The 21324-nt window shown below is 39.1% G+C and overlaps 1 protein-coding gene across 1 annotated transcript; it reads right to left on the bottom strand.

Annotated features, from left to right (window-relative positions):
- Window positions 1–4023: 4023 nt before the first annotated feature.
- LOC121318485 (lumican-like) lies at window positions 4024–12502 on the bottom strand. Its single transcript, XM_041255207.1, has 3 exons — window positions 12236–12502; window positions 7894–8781; window positions 4024–5485 (listed from the first exon to the last, which is right to left on the bottom strand). Exons 2-3 carry the CDS (start codon window positions 8759–8761, stop codon window positions 5331–5333), a joined length of 1023 nt encoding a protein of 340 aa, XP_041111141.1. The 5' UTR covers window positions 8762–8781; window positions 12236–12502; the 3' UTR covers window positions 4024–5330.
- Window positions 12503–21324: the final 8822 nt, after the last annotated feature.

Here is a 21324-nt window from a genome sequence, read left to right as displayed (position 1 = left end):
CATTTCCAAGTACAGTTCTAATGTAGACTGCTTGTAACAAACGGCTGAGTTAGTTTGTTAAGTTTAATTTTTTGGAACAGGCTTCACAACTCTATTTTGCTGTTTCCCATCCTGTACACTGCCAGTTTTCCTGAGCTAAACATATTTTCATATTTTGATTTTACCCCAGCAAAGCAAGTTTCACTTGCTCCCCTGTTCTCTTAGCAGCTCCAGCAATGCCAGCAATAATCCTTGATTAAATGGCATACTCATGCTCCAGCACATTTTGCAATTCCTCCTTCAGCCCCTCATGCCAATCTTCACCTCTCCTTCATTACATCTCTTTCAGTGGCTCCTTGCTTGCCCCAGCCAAGGCAGTCCGGGTCCCGCCCTCATCTATCCATTCCACAGTACAACAGAGTTACTGCATCTGCTTCAGGCTCCAATCAGCAGCCGGCCATCCGACATTACGCACGCTCGCCATTGATTCGAGGGTAAATAATAGAAGATAGTCAGTTCTACACAAGCAAAACGGTCAGACACAGATTCACTCCATCCCGCAGTCACAAATGCTCATTCACTCTGCACTGTCCCGCCGCAACAAATGCTCATACGATCTGCACCGTTACGCAGCAACATATGCTCTGCACTGCCCAGCAGTCACAAATGCTCATATGCTCCACACTGTCCCGCAGCAAAAAATGGTCATACACTCTGCACTGCCCCAGTCACAGACTCACACTCTCTCTCTCCATCTGATTCATATGCAAAACTTTCCTTCTGCTTCCTCTAAACCCAGAATCTCAGAGTCTCTAATTCAAATATAACCCACAAAATATCGGGAAGTGCGTAATCATTGATCTTTTCACCCCGGTGGGCAGTTCCTCCGGTCTCAACGCCCTAATTCCCCTCGATTAACTCTCTCTATGTTACATTACAATTTCTGACGCTATTAATCTGTCAAAGCAGCAGGCCATGGCGCTTAGCTCTCAAAAGTGGATATTTTAGATGCACTTAATCATGCCTTCCTGGGAATCACCCTGGTCACCGTCAATCCGAAATCAGCCTCCCACTCGACAAATCCTGGAGTAGATTTGTCAGCTCATTATCAACTTCCAAGTATTTTCAACTTCTAAACACAACCGGTTATTTCCCTTCAGACACTTCAATTTCGCAATTTGCATTATTCCAAAGCAGAACATTCATATCACGCATTCTTTCTCTCGCCCAATCTGTAAATAGATAGATAGATTGATATCTATCTATCTATCTATCTATATCTCTTTCAGAAGCAAGAAAGCCTCTGCCAGAGCTTTCAATGCTCCAGCTTTCCTCCATACTTGGATCATGGCAGCCATTTCCACAGTCAAGGCTAACGCTAATTCCCATCTAGTATGTCCACTCATCCTCTCAAATACTACAACAGTAATACATGGTGAGAGATGTGGTACGAGACTGGAATCTGGCTTGATTATGAGTTAAGGAGTTCCACTATTAAGAGAATGACTGGAGTTGTGAAACCCAAATCTCTGAATGTAAGTTCACCTTTTCAATTCCAAACAGAAATGACAGTAGCAAACCGTTGATTGCTGCAACACTGGAACACTGGAACACTCAATGAATGTAGTTCCGGCTGCTCATCTTCAATACATAACACCAAGTCGCTTTAGCAAGAACATCAATTGCCGCTGCAGTTTTCTGCATTCACCCCTCCGTCCTCAAAAAAAAAAAAAAAAAAAAAAGTCATGTTCCTAGGTCTCCGACAGACATGTAGAACAGAAAGCTAGGGTCCAGGTCTGCACTTATCTGTGACAGTGGTGATAGACCACTGCAAGTTTGGGAAAGGCTACATGCTGCTCTCACTGGATAGCAAGAACTACATATGTTGAACTTGAAACAGTCATACTTTGCAAGAAGCTTTGGCAGTGGACCAAGACGCGTCTTCACTGTCATCCCAGTGAGGGAAGAATGCTGGATAGCTACTCTAAAGAGCAGTACTTGGAAATGACGTTAGCTGCATTAAAGGAGCAATTGGTCCTCAAGTTCTGGAAGCCTGGTTCCCAATGCGGACTCTCGTCCCCCCCCTGAACTCTCTCCAGTCTGTTATGCTCCGCACGACAGTTCATGTCTGAGGCTTTAGCTCCTTCCACCCGGTCCGCCTACTCCACCGCCTGGTCAACATTCCTCCTATTCTGCACCAAGAACCGGATATCTTATTTAGTCAGCAACCCAGACCACTTCCTCGCATTCATTACCTATCTACGGGTCTCCTTGAACCTCCTCCCTTTATCTATCAGATCCTACATCTCCGGCATTCCTCATCAGTTCCATCTTTCGTCCATCCCTGCTCCACGCTCCTGTCTGTCCCGGCTATCCTCTTGACTCTCCGCGGCATGGAAAGAGCTCTCCCAGCAGCCGTGCCTTCCAGGTTAGCAATATCCTTGGACGTCCTTCAACTTCTAATCTTCTCGCTCAGGAATGGCTGCTTTAATCCATTGGATGACCCCAACATGGAGGTGCTGTGTCTATGCTTTCTTTGGCTTCCTTCGTTGTTCAGAATTCTCGGTTCCTTCTCCATCCAGCATTCCAACGCTTGGCTTGCGACGCTCTGACCTATCCCAGCTTCCCGGTGATCACTTTAATCTTCTCCTGTGGTCCTCCAAGGTGGATCAACTCCATAGAGGTCACTTCATCCAGCTTCATTCCTCTCTCTGCCCCAGCTCTGCTTTAACCAGGTATCTCGCGACCAAGAGCTGTCTTCCCTCAGATCCTCTGTTCTCAGACCACTCAGATTCTATTATCTCTAGACACTGGTTCTCTTCCCACCTCTCCTCCCTCCTGACAAGAGCCGGATTTCCTTCCCAGTCCTATTCTCCTCATTCATTCCAGATCAGCGCTGCCACCTCAGTTGCACGAGCAGGGGTTAATCAACTCATAATTAAATCCCTGGGACATTGGTCTTCTGCCGTAGAGACCTATATCATAACGACGACTTCGGACATTGCAGCTGCCCAACAATCCTTGGTTAGCATGCCCTCTCTGCCAGGTTCACCAGAGGTTTCCTCCTGCTAGGAAGGGGGGTTTTCCTCTCCACAGCATGGACGGCCTCCAATCCATAGCCTGTCCCTACTAACCTCTCTGTGTCCTTTTTGTTTTCCAGTTCATGTTTATGTGTGTGGCACACGGTTCTTTCCTGTCACACGGGTGCGGTTCTGCAGGGAGCTGGGGGTTCATTTTTGGGGGGGAAGTGAGTCTCACTCCCCTGGCCGGGCCTAGCTCCGCCACCCAGGTTCCTCATGGGTCAGAGGGGACCCCTGGCCACACCTATTCTTTCCTCACGCCTGATGGATGGTCGTTTCTATGGACGGGACCTGTCTAGATCTTTTTCTTTTCAGGGTTCTGGTACTACCAGGCAAGCTGCCGTGACGGGTCCTCCACCAAGGGGGGGGGGGGATGACTTCCTCTATCCATGTTGACCCTACTCTCCACAACAGCTCAAGCAGCTAGTGGATCTTCAGGCAGTAGGGGACCTGTCCTGTCTGTTTGACTTTGTCACTAAAACTCTGTTGCCCAAGTCCAACAAACACTCCATTCCCCTTCTGCATTTGGAGGCATTCAGTGAAATTATATAAATGCAATATTAAAAGATAACTCATGAGAATATTAAATAACTCATGATTTAAAGTGTGGTGAAGAGAGCCGACTATGTGGAAGAACTACACAGAGGAGATATGTGCCTCTATTCACAAAACTCGCAAGTTATTTTGAATAAATTTTCTTTTTTTTGTTCTTAGAAATGTAATTGATTTATTTTAGGTAAACTGGTATAGTGCAGTGTTTTTATGTACAGTATGATATTGATGGGTTGGATTACATATTTACTTAAAGTTTTAAAATCGGAGGTTAAGTAAATCTATTTATTGGTCTGTAAGTGAAGTTCTTACAGTGGATATTGAAGAGCTTATTTGTTAAGAGATGACATTAAAAAACACATCAGAACAAACAAGAACAAATCAGAACAAACAAGGTAATCATAAACACAACTTGAATTGCTATGTTTTATTTTTTTTACAAAGTTACTATAAATGCATGCAAGTAATTGACAATGTTGTATATAGGTTTACATGGCATAAGATGAAAGTAAATGTGTTTATTTAGACTTGTTGACTATGATTTAAAATGTAAAAAACAAAATAATAAAAGAGTAAATTAACGACTGAATAATTTTACACATCATGTTTATTCAGTGGAGCTTTTTTTTAGCCCAGGTTACAAAAAACATTCATTGTGGTAAATGCTTAACATTTACTAAATTTTCCTAGAAGCATTACTGTATCACTTTGAAGGTGATTTTCTTTAGATAGTATTGATAGACTTTGGTTGTAGGTTACTTTGAATAGCAATGTCAATGCTCATGGTATCCATAGCTTAAAACATGAATCATGAATCTGAACTAAATAAACTTTAGTCCAGTAGCATAGACTAAAATGTATTTAGTAGCATCTGATATTTTCACTCATCTTAAGCAGTAGCTGCTTAAATATTTATTACCATAATTATCAAATGTAATCCAGCAATACTTTCCTAGATCATATCCTTGCTGACATTTAGTGACACTATGCAGCTCATGTAACTGACAGAAATCTTGTATGTTATGTATTAGAGAGTTTCTAAACCACATTCCGTGTTCCGCAAATGTAACTATGTATTGCATTTGTCATTCATTGCTAGATGATGCTGTAACAGCATATTAAAAGCAAATAAAGTAAGAAACCACAACAACTTCACACACAAAAGTAAATGTACCCTTTAACCTAGCATAGCTACAAATAACATGCCCATTAGCTTTGCACTGTTTCAAAGATTTAAGAAAATGTAAGAAAAGTATTCTTATTTAGAAGCCAAAAGAGTGCATTTTAATAAGAGAAAGAAATATCTTGCTTGGTCCGAGTAAGTTTGACTTTTTAATGTTTTTAACAATGTATATTCTGCTACAGAACCACAGTCATATCATACTTGGTGATACATTGCTCTCATGTAAATAAAAGTGTTCTTTCCTTAAGAACACATACTGTGTAATGTACTTGTATGAGATCAATATTCAATAGTATATTCAGAGTACATTTATAGTACACATTCCCTATGGATTCGTTTCATGAACAGTTTCATGCACATCAAAGTACTGAACCTCTTTTGCTGGTTTTGTACAGGTAGTTAGATGCCTTTAATTAACATGCTACTCTTAACAATAGTAAAATCTTGAAACATGCTGAGGTTAACAGAGCAGAAGCTGATCTACTGGAAAGATTGAAAACAGACCAGGACCCCCAGCTTAACAGTAGACCAGGCCTTTATTCATAGATGACTTCACTGGCTTGGCGGAGGCAGTTCGACATATCCAATGGCAAGTCATTGTGAGTGATATCGTTCCCATCCAGTCTCAGGTGTTTCAGTCTGGAGTAATTCAATGGGCCAGAGATCTTGCAGAAGCTAGTCAGATCAAACTCTGAAAAATAGTAAAATAAAGAGACAATAGTTTAATCTGGATGTTACCACTGAACATTTTATGGGTATCTAAAATATGAATACTTTCTGTCTTCATTTTCTAATATGTTATTGAATAAAAGCTGTGGTAGACAACAAAGGATGGTATTGGCAATCCATGTATCTCTTATGAAAAACATTGATTGTAATAGAAATATAGAAAGATTAATCTGGGGTTTCTATGATTAATTATTATTAAATAAATCATTTTGCTACGTGTAAATTTGATACTACAACCACAAAAAGTTTTTCCACAGCACTAGAAAACTCTTAACTGTGCATGCACGGACTTTGTTCAGAAAAATAAATTTTTCTTATCCATTATGTTATGCTATCTTCACCAACTTAATACATTTCTTCCATGGACCATGGGCAACAGTGAAACAGACTTTAAAAGTTTTTAAAAAAATTAAACACTGAGACAATCAGTCCAATCCAACCCCCTTCCATGGATACTCTCTCTTTATATCCCATGATCCCTTGTGTGCTGCATGACCCAAGTTAAGGCAAAGTGGAGTATTTTGGAAATATAAAACATCTTGCCTCCACCATTTTTCAAGATTTCTTTTTTGCTCATCGTTTTTTGATGCAGCGCTCAATGTGGGCTTGATCAAAGCCTACAGGTGTGATTAATCGGTTAATCATTAATCAATTAAAACCCCCTAATATATATATATATATATATATATATATATATATATATATATATATATATATATATATATATATATATATACAGTACTGTACAAAAGTTTTAGGCAGGTGTGAAAAATGCTGTAAAGGAAGAATGCTTTCAAAAATAGACATGTTAATAGATTATATTTATCAATTAACTAAATGCAAAGTGAGTGAACAGAAGAAAAATCTACATCAAATCCATATTTGGTGTGACCACCCTTTGCCTTCAAAACAGCATCAATTCTTTTAGGTACACATGCACAAAGTCACAGATTTTGTAGGCATATAGTCAGGTGTATGATTAAACAATTATACCAAACAGATGCTAATGATCATCAATTCAATATGTAGGTTGAAACACAATCATTAACTGAAACAGAAACAGCTGTGTAGGAGGAATAAAACTGGGTGAGGAACAGCCAAACTCAGCTAACAAGGTGAGGTTGCTGAAGACAGTTTACTGTCAAAAGTCATACACCATGGCAAGACTGAGCACAGCAACAAGACACAAGGTAGTTATACTGCATCACCAAGGTCTCTCCCAGGCAGAAATTTCAAGGCAGACAGGGGTTTCCAGGTGTGCTGTCCAAGCTCTTTTGAAGAAGCACAAAGAAACAGGCAACGTTGAGGACCGTAGACGCAGTGATCGGCCAAGGAAACTTACTGCAGCAGATGAAAGACACATCATGCTTACTTCCCTTTGCAATTGGAAGATGTCCAGCAATGCCATCAGCTCAGAATTGGCAGAAAACAATGGGACCCTAGTACACCCATCTACTGTCCGGAGAAGTCTGGTCATAAGTGGCCTTCATGGAAGACTTGCGGCCAAAAAGCCATACCTCCGACATGGAAACAAGGCCAAGCGACTCAACTATGCACGAAAACACAGGAACTGGGGTGCAGAAAAATGGCAGCAGGTGCTCTAGACTGATGAGTCAAAATTTGAAATATTTGGCTGTAGCAGAAGGCAGTTTGTTTGCCAAAGGGCTGGAGAGCGGTACATGAATGAGTGTCTGCAGGCAACAGTGAAGCATGATGGAGGTTCCTTGCAAGTTTGGGGCTGCATTTCTGCAAATGGAGTTGGGGATTTGGTCAGGATTAATGGTCTCCTCAATGCTGAGAAGTACAGACAGATATTTATCCATCATTCAATACCATCAGGGAGGCATCTGATTGGCCTCAAATTTATTCTGCAGCATGACAATGACCCCAAACATACAGTGAAAGTCATTAAGAACTATCTTCAGCATAAAGAAGAACAAGGAGTCCTGGAAGTGATGGTATGGCCCCCTCAGAGCCCTGATCTCAACATCATCGAGTCTGTCTGGGATTACATGAAGAGAGAGAAGCAACTGAGGCTGCCTAAATTCACAGAAGAACTGTGGTTAGTTTGGGCCAACCTACCTGCCAAGTTCCTTCAAAAACTGTGTGCTAGTGTACCTAGAAGAATTGATGCTGTTTTGAAGTCAAAGGGTGGTCACACCAAATATTGATTTGATGTAGATTTTTCATCTGTTCACTCACTTTGCATTTTGTTAATTGATAAATATAAACTATTAACATGTCTATTTTTGAAAGCAGTCTTACTTTACAGCATTTTTTCACACCTGCCTAAAACTTTTGCACAGTACTGTATATATATATACAATATATACACACACACACACACTTGGAAAATCTAAAAAAACTTACTGTTGATTTCATTGACCTGTAAGTAGAGGTTCTCTAAGTTCTCGTTAACGGCTGGGATGGACCTCAGCTTGTTGAAAGACAGGTCAAGCTCGATAAGAGAAGTGACGTTGAAGAAATCAGCGGGAATGCCAGAATCCACCAACTGATTGTGTGAGATTCTCAGATACTGCAGCTTGGGGAGTTTTTGTAAATAGTTGTCTGGAAGTTTGGAGATGCCATTGTGGTCAACATATAACATCTCCAGAGAGCTTGGAAGATCCTGAGGCATTTGTTTTATTTTATTGGTGCTTAAGTCAAGGTACATCAGGGAGTTGAGCCCCTGAAAAACTCCAGCAAGAGCACCATCCTGCAACTCATTTTCTTGAAGATGAATAACAGTGAGGTTTTGGAGTCCTTTCAAAAGGTTGGATGGAAACTTTGAGATTTGGTTCTTTGCAAGTTTAAGCTCCTGCAGGGTATTGGGGAGAGGTCCAACAGGCTCTGTAAGATTGTTGCTGTTCATGTACAGCCGTTCTAGCTTTGTCAGCTTGGAAAAGGTATTTTTTCCTATGTTGCTGTTGACAATTTGGTTTTCATCCAAGATAAGCCAAGAGAGCTCTGTGGCATTGTCAAAGACATCTTTTTTAATGGAATCTATCTGATTTCTTTGCAGGTAAAGATACTTGATTCCTGAAGGCACTTTTGGGATGTACTTTAGTTTGCGGTTGTCACAGTACATGGCACTTGGGAAACTTATTGGGCATTCACACTCTTCTGGACAATTAGGTCCTGAGGGTCCCAGTTGAGATGCAGGTTCATAGTAATAATCATACTGGCATAAGACACCACTGAATAGAGCAGCGAAAAGTGGGAGACAAAGAAGACTCATCTTGAAGGCACCAGCTGATTCTGTTGAGAGAAAAGGAATGTATTAGTCAAGGGCACATTCAAGCTCGCTTTAATTTGCCTGTTTTATCTATACCAGTACACCTATCCCACAATGCAGAGAGGGTCAGAGAAGTGGCCAGTGCTATATGGGGGTCAAATGTAACAATTCACTATCTGTATCAAGCAGCAATAACTCCCCCTTCAGCCATTCCAATTTCCAACCTATAGCATCCCAATCCAAAGACTAACTAATTATTTGGGAAAATGCCATACAGGCTACTAATAATATTTGTTGCAGTCAAATATCTTTTTCTACACTACACCATAGCTATAGTAAACGTACCAATATAATTGAAATAATAAGACTGGATCCTCTATATAACTTTTTAAAACATTGTGGAGAACTTTCTGTTTGACTAAGAAAGTTGCATGAATTTTCCCTTATGATTCCGCCATTACTGCTACAAATGTATCTGGAAAAGGTTTAATTACAACCAATCCTCTGTGAGTTACATAATGTTTCAGAAAATGTACAATACTGTTTAGGTTGAAGTGCTGTTTTAAATTATAGTGACAAGCAGCATCTACTTTATTGTAGCAATGTAAACAGGATGGTTTGTGGTGACGTCAGACCCGAGAGAGACAGGACACAGTTTGGTGAGTAAACACGCTGTTGCACAGTTTAATAATAAATAAACAAAACAAAAAGTTTGAACCAAACACACAAACAAGCATATCTAGGGAAGCATTTTTGTCAAAGCATTAGTTTCATTGTGGGTAAATATGAGACAATTTTCACCAAATATAATGGTCATGTAACCATTTATCTTTAAAAATAGAAAACTTTTACTAAGATATACTATATATATTGCATGCTCTCAATTTTTCCATAACTTAAATCTTAAATTATTCATTCCGTGCAATACTATTTAAAGTCAAGTAGACACATTTTTTGGGAACTGACATCCTCAGTAATGGGTTGCAAGCATATTGACAGCAAGCCCCAAGCATACTGTGTTGAACTATCAAACAGTCATCACTCTTGGTAGATGTTTAGGCTCTTATGAAAAAGAGCCTAAACTTGATCTAAGCCTGAATTTGACCTTCCTGTATGAAACATTTTGTTTCATAAAAAAAAGAATGTGATAAGGAAACAAATTGACTCAAATTGATTCAGTTTGTCAAAAGCTGTAATTGTGTTTGGTTTGTGGCAGCTTCACCGTTCAGTAGGAAAGTGTTGTACATGAACAAGAATTATATATTGTTTTACCAAAACCAGGGAAATTGCAACTTAGGGCCCAATTGAAATATACATTATTGTAATAAACAAGAGCGTGTTGTGTGAGTATAAAGGGTTTTCAAACTGTGTTTAAATTATTTATTGTGATAATGCACAGTTAGGTATTTATATTACTTCAATCTAACTTCCCAAGATGCAGAAAAAGATGAATGTCACGCTGTGACCGGGTCTTGCTCGTGTCACGTGTGTTGGTAGCCGCTGATTAAGCATGCAGAGACACATGGACGTGGAGTTGAAACACCGGCACAGGTGTGCAGGTTGTATTAATACAAAACACAAACGAAAGTAAATAAAGGTGGTCATGTGACGTTACCAGCGATGGTAACGCACAGAGGACTAATACAGCAAGCTGTACAGAAATGCAAAACAAAACACAATACAACAAACTATAAATCAAAGGTGCCGTGAAAATGGCAGGCCTTGCTGCAGGCCTGAGCTATCTCTCACGGATGTTTTTAAACTGACGAACACTTGGTCAATATATAAAATGGACTGTAAATAAAACATCGGCTTTCTCTCCTTTATATATCCTCCCTATATTTATAACCAGATTGGTTATATTTTGGATTGTTACAAAGCTCAATTATTCAATTTTCAATTAAATTAAACTAGTATAAATAGCCACTTTCAGACGATTTCTTTACATGAATAATATCTGTATACACTATTAATAGGGCTTCTGATTTTCGGTTTTATCAATAAAAAAAAATTATAACATTTTATACAAAAATAAAAAAATGGTATCAGTAATATCCAATAAACACCGTAAAAACACTGGAAATAGTTACTCAATAATAAATAACCTGCAAAAAAGCTTTATGCAGTGCAGTTGGGCAGTTGAATCAATGCAAGCTTTGTATCTCGCGTTGATTTGTTCTGAATATTTAAACTCACCCCAACTACTGAGTGGCAGCAAATTCCTAAATTTCTATTGGATTTTGTTGTGGAAAACGGCAACGGAAACAAGGTACATGTGGAAAAGTGTGCAAATACTGTCGAGTTACTATATATAACGTGACAGAAAAAAACAAAACAAAATAAAGGAGAACAATAATTTCACACAGCACATAAAAAACGAAAGCCCTGGGAAAAAGCACTAGAAAATGAAATTAATAAAAACCAGAAAACAGAAGCCCTAGCTATAAATAAAGGACAACAGACCATCTGATTACTTGTCTATTGAGGCAACCACAAAAGAACAGTAGTGACTGGGCTGTTACCTCACAGTCTACAAATGTTATTAGCATTTAAAAAAAAAAAAAAACTTTTGCCAATGTTAGATCATCTACAGTTCATTTCCATATAATGGTTTCTTATAAGGAACAGAATATGTCAAAACTCGCAAATCAAAACAAATATGAAAAGCAGAAACAAGTATGATTTGGAATAAGTAATATTATATTAAATAAAGTACTACTTTCCTTTTCCTTCATCAGGTATAAGACTTCACAATTGGTTGATGGTCTCTGTAAAAGATCTAGTTAAGTGTTTTTTTTTCCACTTCTACTAGTGGCCTGATCATTTTAGCCCCTATTGAAAACAAAATCTATCAGAAACGAAACATGAAACTTTAATTCACAAATGTTGTTACAGGATCACTAACCTCTACAAATCACATTTTTGGTATTTGTAGGCTGCATGAAGGATGTATAACATATTCAGCATTTAATTTTAAATGTTTCATTGGAGTACAAACAAATATATTGTTACACCATACAAACATTAAAAAAACAAAACATTTAAACAGTAAAAACTGAAGGCAGAGAAATAAAAATGCAGACATTTGTCAAAAGGATGCTGTCTAATTATCAAATTTCACCAGTCTCACCAGTTTTTCTTTTAAAGTTTGTGTTGTCTATCCAAAGACAGCTGCATAAAAATTAACACAGACAATAAAAACAAAATCAGCCACTTTCACAAATCTAATGATAGTACAAAACATTCACACTGAAACAAGAGTTTTACTAAAGTAGAATTCTAATTACATTTAATAACACAATATAACTGCAATTCAAGTGCACCATTGTAGTTGTACTGTATTCTGAAATGACAATGTTTGTTTTCATGCTATAGAGACAAAAATGCTACTGTTGTTTTCTATTTAGGAACAGAAAACAAATTTATTAAGCATAGCTTTCAACAATATCAGAAAGGGTATTCTACAAAAGTACTTACCTTCTCTTTTCTTGACACCTTGTTGGATTGATCAATTCCCAGATCAGCCTCAGCAACAGCAGCAAAGTCAGAAGCAACTTAGGTAGAGCTTGGTCTGAGAAAGGGCTCAGGAGAAAGCAAGCAGCTTTTGCCAGACCTCTGCGGTCCAGAGCTGACAAAACACAGCAACCAAATGTAGTCACGCTGCTGTAAAGCAGGAGAAAATATGTCTCGTTAACGAGGTGCAGGTGCATTGGGGTCAGACATCTGCAACAGAATGAGGTTATGATGCCTTAGCAGGGAGGTATTCCATTTACTGTATACCTGGCTGTGCCAATGTAATGTCTAGAAACTTCAATTAGATGAGGTTTTAAAAAACAAAACACACACACACACACACTCTCATCACACACACACACACACACACACACACACACACACACACACACACACACACAATATATTCAAGTAGCAAAGTGGCACAAGCTGGTTAACAGTAGTATCCAATAATAAATATACTTCTATGCAAATTGTTCATTAAGAGCAGTGAAACAAATACCATGTTTAGCAAACGCACATGTGTGTTTTTGTTATCTTTAGTTACTTATCTATCCACTCCCCTTCCCCCACTTCCAAATTCTACTGAGGTCTGGAATCAATTTAGCAAGGCCTGTTTCTCTTTTTCATGGCTGCCATTTAAGAATGCATGTTAGACATTGGGTGTTAAATCTTCCCATTATGCAATGCAAATAACTTGCAAAGTACATTAGTTTTTGATCATTTACAGGAATTCAAGTAACACTGTTACATTATGCATGATCTGAACATCAGTGCACCTAAATAAGTCCACCTATTAAGACTGTATTAATGTGTCTAATATTTTATTGACTCCTTTATTAATACTACTAAACACAAAAAAATGTAAAAATGCAGTAAAAAAGGGGGCTTTTAATTTACAAGAATCCTTGTATAACTAACTTAGTTATCCCCGGTTTTACCTAAACTAACTCTTCTCAATTAGAAACATTATAAACAAGTTATAAACAACCTGGAGTTTTTGTAGCTTACTATAGACAATTCCAGCTGTCTATAGCCATTTATTTTCATAATCAAATGGATGCTTCTCTCTGCACTTTTCCTTGGCAATGTACATAAATCATTTACTTACAATGTCATATTTTTCATTACATTGGTGGAAGTTTTCCATCCCAGTGGGAACAGTTAGCTATGAGAGAAATACTTTTTCTGTATCAAATTGCTGCCGGATGGATGGTTGGAAGTCTCTGGATTGATCTTCAAAGCTCAAGGAGAACATATTATAATAGATTAAACATAATTGGATTCCATGCAAGCAAATATGTCACTCAGTAAGTTCTGTTGATGTCATAAGCAGCCTGGTATATTTTTATTATCATATTTAAATAGTCCCATTGGCGATAAACTAATCTACTAATTCTCTTTTAGATCTGATCAGGGACCCAGGTTCCTGTTCATACTGGCTCACATGAATCTTAGTCAGCTTTTGATTTCATTCATTCACTGCATTAAGATTTAAGTTAGTTCCATGTAGTTATTTGGGAGATAGTGGTACAGCTGGAGTAGAAAACATTCAGTGTAATTCTACAAGAGAAATGTGATGAGTAGTCATGAAAAAAAAAACAAGAAAAAAACTTGAGCATCATTCTAGTTGTAGTACCATGGACCTTTCTATAACATATTTAACATTAGTGTCTTATGTATGTATTATTATTGACAGAATTTTAAATTTACAGCTGTAGTGTGGGATGTCTTTATATAAACTACAGGCTAAATGTTCTCAAAGTGCTTACTGGTGACTGTCTTCACTGTTTTATTTACCACCATCTGCCTTGTTCCTAAATAATACAGACAATTCTCCACTAATAATTGCTTACAGCATCAAACTATAACAAAAACCAACTTACCTAGTGCTTATTTTTTTATTGTTTTATATAAAGTTGAATTCATATTTTAATTGTCCCCACTTTCATTGTATCTTGGTTATATACAATGCATCTATTGAGCCTTTTAGCTTTAATTCAGTGCATGACACTGAACAAGGCATTACAATTAATTGGTAGTGGCTGCGCCAATAAAAAGAACAATTCATATTTTTCCAGTAGGTTTCACAAAAGTATTTCTTAATTTCACAAAAAAAGTGTAATTAAAAGGGTCATTTTCAGAGTCACAGCTGTTTATCTGAAAACATTTAAACAGGATTAAATGAAACAGCCAAGTTCAATGGACAGCCTTTCAACAGCGCTGTTGGTTTCAAAAGCAGCACGGTTTTCCCTTCAAGTTTCAGAATACAATGGCCAGTGCAATGGCCAGTAATTCTATTGATGCCTACTAATTACTAATTCTTGCTTTTTTTGAGTGCCAGGTAATAACATTTATCTTCACTGCTACATAACCATGCTCATGTCCTTGGCTATCTTAAAATGTGTTGTCCATACTTACTCACTAGTAAAAGACTATTTACTTTGCATGGAAATTGTGTCAACTGTAAGGTTTATCCTGTGTTTGTTATATCTGGCTTTCAACGCATTTTCTTCAGCAATGTCAGCTTTGTATGGGTCCTTTCGTAATACCTTATTCATGCACATGCTTTATTCATTGAGATCCAAAGTCTACAGTCCATTGTGTGTTGAGGAAACACTTTGGGAAAAAAAACTAAAAAGTAAATGGTGTAATAGAATGCTGAATCCGTCCTCAAATCCTTTATCCTTTAAGTGACTAATGTTATTGCTATATTATATAAATGAAGCCATTAGTGCAAGTATTTGATACAGTAAGTTTTTAACAATGCTTGGAGGGTTTTGATACCCTACACATGGAATTAGATGTCTCCTGTGAATTTGACATTCATTGATTTAGGCATCACATATCATATATCATGACTTTTATTCATAAGGTTGAATCTCTCTCTCTCTCTCTCTCTCTCTCTCTCTCTCTCTCTCTCTCTCTCTCTCTCTCTCTCTCTCTCTCTCTCTTACCCTGCCCCCCCCCCCAGTTTCTAAATCGTTGAAATGCAATAGGATGTGTTACAAATATACAGTAATGATTTGAGATAGCTTGAGGTTTGCAACATATATTCATCCTTGAAATATATTGTTAGATGTCATGACAGGCTGAAGAGATTGTAGATTTCAGAGTGAACGTGTGGCAGTTTAACAAAAAATCCAACCATTTATTCTTCCACTTTGAACCGGCGTAATACTCAGCTTATTAGACTGCAAATATCCAGTTTGTTTTAGATGTTACGTGCCTTGCTGCTTCGGCGCCCCAGCATGTCCCTGGGGCCTTTGGTGTACACACCCTAGGTGCTCGCTGCCATCTGTGCTTTGGTGTGCTCTGTGCCTTAGAGCCTCGGTGCTTCAGTGCCCTTGCTGCTTAGATGCTCAGTGCCTTGGTGCTTTCGTGCTCCAGCACGTCCCTGGTGCTCTTGGTACAGTTTATGGGCGCAAGGTCCCCTGCTAGTACGGCTGAGCCACCTGCTGCATTGGGAGCTCCTCTCCCCCCCTCTCCTCAATCTGTTCCTGAGCCCCTTGCAGAGCATTCCCTGCACTCAAGCTCAGATGCCTTTGTCTCGCACCAGCTCTAAGTCTCACACTCGGCTCCAAGCAGGCCAAACACTCAAGACAGGTGCCGGATATTATGGATCAGCATGGCTGACCAAGATGCAATATTTATCACAGCCTCTTGGGAGGGTAGCTCCTTCCATCAGGAGGAGGAGAAAGGACAGATCTAAGAGCTGACCTTTGAGACAGGCCCAAGATAACCTCTGACACTGGAGTTTCCCCAATCTCAAGTTCGACCTCATGCTCGATCTCAGTGCTGATGGAGCGGGCCTCCAAGTTCCTGCAGGTGCCTTGGAAGGCAGCGCCTGAACAGCGCCAATTTATTTTTTAATATCTAGCCTCCGATTCCCCGCCCCTAGCCCTTCCCCGGGTTCCCGGACTCCCTCGAAGTACAACCTACTTGGAGCTACACGGCTTCAGCGCCGAGTATACAAAAAATGGCAGCCTCCCACATGCACAGTGTAAGGATGGGGATGATCTTTGCCATAGCAGAGACGACTCACTGCCTATTATGGCTCTCCATCCACCTCTGTGGCGGTCTACTAAGCACCTATGCCCTAGCCCACGAGTGGCTCAGGATGCCCTTGTACACATTCCCGCCTTTACCATTGCTCCTGGCCTTCTTAGAAAAGGTCCAGAGAGAGAAGGCTACAGTTCTCCTGGTAGCCGTAAGATGACCCAGGAGAATCTGGTTTTTGAACCTTTGCCAGCTACTGTAAGGCCAGCCCTGGGAGATCCTGCTACGACTGGATCTCCTCAGTCAAGCGAAAGGTACTCTCTGGCACTCAGAATCGAGCAGACTCCAAATATGGGTCTGGCCCCTGAACGGGACCGTCTGTCCGCCTTAGGGCAGACGCAGTCGTTAGTACACTGCAGAATGCTAGGGCCTCCTCCACAATGTCATTGTACACATACAGGTATTTTCAGGATTGGTGTCTTGCCCAATAGCGGCCATTTTACAATTCTTGCAAGAACTGCTAGAGGAGGATAAACCCCCTCTATGCTCAAAGTGTATTTGGCAGCCATATCTGCATGCCATGTCCCCGTAGACTCGGTTTCCCCAGGCGCTCGTGTCCTGGTGACCCGTTTTCTCAAGGGTGCTTAGCGGTTACGTCCACCTAGAAAGGACACCCTTCCCGAGTGGAGTCTAGATGTGGTACTGGAGGTTCTCATTAAGGCCACGTTTGAGCCTATGCATTCCAAAGAGTTGGAGTATCTCTGAAGACAGCCTTTTTGTTAGCTATCACCTCCGCAAAGCGAGTCAGTGAGCTATAGACTCTGTTGGTGCACAGCTCCTGTATGCGTGTTTGGGTCGATGCAAACAGAGTGTTGTTAGGAACGAACCCTGCTTTCTTCCCTAAGGTGGTTACGGCTTTCCACTTGAATCTGTCAGTGGAACTAGAGGCTTTCCATCATCCTCCATTTTTTTTGGAGGAGGATCAGAGACTAAACTCCCTCTGCCCAGTTCGGGCATTGAGAAGCAAAATGAGAGCTCTTCATCTGTCATGTTCTAAAGACCCTGGACCAAGCCCTTTTGAAGTAGTGGCTGTCTGACTGGATTGTGGACACAGTTTCAACTGCGTATACTAATGGCGGCCTACACCCACCCTCTACCTGAGGAGTGGCTACGTCATAGGCCCTTTTAGAGGAGCCTCATTGGCTGCTATATGTACTGTGGCTGGCTGGACTACTCTGCATACTTTCACTAGGTTCTACCAACTTAATGTGGTAGATCCCTGTGGCAAAGTGCCCCACCGCTGGGCTATTTATTTGCGTTGTATGTTACGTGTAATGTGTTAATGTTGGTGTATAGTCATCGGTACATGGGATATAAATGGGTCTGTGTAACAGGAGTGGTTTAAAATGTATATTTGTATTTAGGCATGAGGATTGCACAGCACTTCATGTGCAGGCAAAATGCAATGATATGAGAGCACGGGGAATTGCACTTTATTAATTCACATGCAGTTGTACCGAGATTCCAACTGAATGATTGATTAGCAATCTAGTCTCAGTACAGCTGCATAAAAGCAGCATGTTTTCACTCACTCAAGGTTGTGTGTTCGGTGAGTGGAGAACGGGATTGGAGATGGAGGTTATAATAGTAAGAATAATACCAGCTCACCGTGTTTGTCTGTGTAGTCCGTTTTGTTTGTCTTTTTGTTTTGGCTACAAGTGCCGTGTCCTGTGTTTTGTTTGTCTTTCAAACCTTTTAATTTCTGTCTGTTCATTTATTAAATGCTGAGCTCCAGCAAGAGCTCAGCTTCACCAAAACTTCAAGTCTCTGATTATTTTGTGTTAGTTCCTGTTTCTGGTCTGACGTCACCCACTGCAGCTGTCTTTGTGACAATCCCTCTATGCCTTCATTAGGCACAAGGGTCCTTAAGGTTGCCTGCTCGCACCACAAACACTTTTTGTGGTAGTGAGACGTCCCTCGTCAGCTGTCTCCGCTAACGCTCCCTCGCGACAGCTTTGATATACTTTTCCCAAAAGTATTGGTTGCTGGTCATCTTCGAATTGAAAGGGAACATTAGGTTACAGATGTTTTTACAGCCAGGTAATGGGACCTGAATGTTTAAGTTATCATTCTATTATTATTACAGCTAAACATGAACTGGGGCTTAAATAAAAAGACGGTGTCAGTGTTAACATTTCCTTGCTCACAATTTTCTATACCGTAATGTCAAAAACAAAACACATTTTTATGTTAGTTTCAGTAAAAGGTCTTATTTTCCCAACTGTTGTAGGTATTCTTCAAGGACTAAGTGTAGCATTTTATAACTGTACCATGAAGCTTTAAATATTTAAACATATAAATCCAAACTTAAAAATCCACAAAGAAAAAAAGATAGACCACAAAACATTTGTCATATTATCTGGCATCGTCCAAAGGAAATTAACCTAGAAATCCGCTGAATTTTCTTTTTGTTCTTTCCATTGGCCATATGAGAAAAAAATGGTGAAGATCAAAACAGGGGTATGGTATTAATTTGTGTTTATCTATTGTAACTATAAAGTGAAGGAAATTGAATGTTAAGTAGATGAATGAGGTTCACCAAACTGGAAGCCAAACATTTTTGTTTGGCTTTACATGAAATACAAATTTATTTCTCTTGCGGGTACTTACAATAAAATGTGTCTCACAGCACTTCTTAAAGATGATAGCAATGTGATATTTGAATGTCTTACATCCATACAATCTCATTTTAGTATTTTTTTCCCTGTGTTTTGTTTAATTTTGATAAAAAATGCTGTGAAAATGTACTTTAAAAATATAAATTGATTGTATCCTTGTTGAGTAGGCAGATCTTTTTTTTTGCAAGGAGCAATCAAAGATGAAGAATATTTTTTTTTTACATTTGAAATATGTTTTCTTTGCAAATTAAAGCTATTATTGCTAAATGTTCCTGATTGAACGATCCTCCTTTTATACTGAGGATTTGGTTATCCAAGACATCATGTTTATGTACATAAGCAGTTCAAGAAAATACTAAACGTGGCAGAATTGGGGTTTTACTGTGTAAAGTATATGCTCATGAGAAAAGTCATAAAATGTCATGATAATTAATGATAATTGTAAAATGTATAATATTACAAATGGGAAATAATTGGAGATCTTAAGAATCTTAGGCATTTCTTTCAACAGTTCTCTAAAATTAAAAACAAACTTTTTAAACATGTATCTGGTTACACACACCAGTCTCTAGTTTTAGAAAGTTTCCCATCCAAATGTAAATGATACACACATGAGACACAAATGTTCTTAACAATAATCCACTTCAGATGGACCCATTGTTGTTGGATAACTATGTTTTTGTCTAAGGTGGGTGGAAAAGTTTACTATTGCCTATACATATTATAGTTAATGTTCGTGCTTCAAGCACATAAATACCCACCAAAGGTTTAGCAGTTCCTTAAAAGTAAAGGGGACAGAATATTGTATTCAATGGTTCACTTGTCATGGTATAGTAACCTGCAGTGAACACAACACTGTAGTATTGAGAAGTGAAATGGCACAGGCTAAATTCAGGCATGGTGCTAACATGGAGTTTCCCCTCACAGCAGTGGCCTGAACACCCCATGACATTTAATGCAGGTTCTTTCTTAAGCATAGCTTGTTGAAATATTTTGCACCAATAGCTAATCTATTGCATATGTGCTCTGCTTAGTTCTCCAAAGCACCTTTGGGCAAAGGTTAAAAGTCACTGAGTGGATTTTATTTCAGTTGTTCAATGAGTACTGAGAACCTCTGGTGTTGAGTAAAGGAACCCAGAGCAGAAGGGAAAACTAAAAGGGCAAATGCCACCAAACGCGTCTTTATTTGATCTGCAAAGAATGTTTGAAAACATTTGGAAATGATGGATTGTGAGAAGCAAGCAATTAAGAAAGTAAATGGTGGGGCAACACTACTATCCCAGAAACACATTCCGATGTAGTCTTGAGCAAGTGCCTTACCCCATTCTTAGGTTCTGGATTGAGTAACGCAGCTGACAAATCCTTCAGAAGTATAGACTCCATGACCTCTTTAAGGGATGTGAGACATACTTTATTTTGGTACGTTACTGTATGGCTTCCTAATATGTAACAAAATAGATCCTAATTAAACTTCTTTGTACAATATATGCTTTATGGTTTGTGGATGTTACAAAAAATAGTAGCTTGCTGAACATTGGGTCTGATTTTCTGATTGGGCCTGTTATCCATTCCTGTTTTTTTTTTTTTTTAATGTGAAACAATGTACATTTTATCAAACTAGAACCAAACAACTAAGTAATATGATTGAAGTTCTCTTAAGCACGCTTATTAATTATTTTTCAATCAAAATTAACTAGGATGTTTCACCTTTATAATAACTGGAGTTAGTCACACAACAGAGTAAAAGCTTATATGACCCCTGTATACGCAATTCAGAACTGTGTGGTCTTCCGACAATATAAGTTGAAAAAAAAAATATAAAATAATGGAGACTAGTTTAAGTAGAGTTTAATGATGGCGCTCCAGTGATGATTAAAGCTTTGTGTTGTGTTGTGTTGTTGACCATCTACAATGACCAGGGGCACATGACATTTTAAGCCAGTGCAGTCATTAGTAGTGTCAGTAAAAGCCAATATCAGTCCACCTCAGTGGCCTAAATCTTTTCCACTTTTACAAACACAACATTTTTTTTAATCATATGTAATTCTATATGTGTGTGTGCACCACCCAATTCCGACATCTATCGTTCACCACTTTCTACGGAATCCAAAAAAAAAGCATATTATTGGTCCAACTATGAGACTGAAATGTTCTCTACTAGGTTGTTAGGTTTTGCAATTCCCATCTTCAGCTTCTGAGCATCTTTCTCGTGCCTTTACCCATTCCCCTTCACCCCCTCCTCTCTCAGAGGACCCTGGGTGTTGCTTCTTAATGCCTTATACCCGGTTCTAGCTATTAAGTGGGCATTATTCTGGTGGGGGCAACAGATTGCTGTTGCCCCCAACAGAACAGTTATGTGATAAACATGCTTCTTCA

The sequence above is a fragment of the Polyodon spathula genome, chromosome 7 (assembly GCF_017654505.1).
Source record: "Polyodon spathula isolate WHYD16114869_AA chromosome 7, ASM1765450v1, whole genome shotgun sequence".
Taxonomy (NCBI): Eukaryota; Metazoa; Chordata; class Actinopteri; order Acipenseriformes; family Polyodontidae; genus Polyodon; species Polyodon spathula.
The sequence above is the reverse complement of the archived record's forward strand: the minus strand, read 5'-3'. Positions and strand labels throughout refer to the sequence as shown.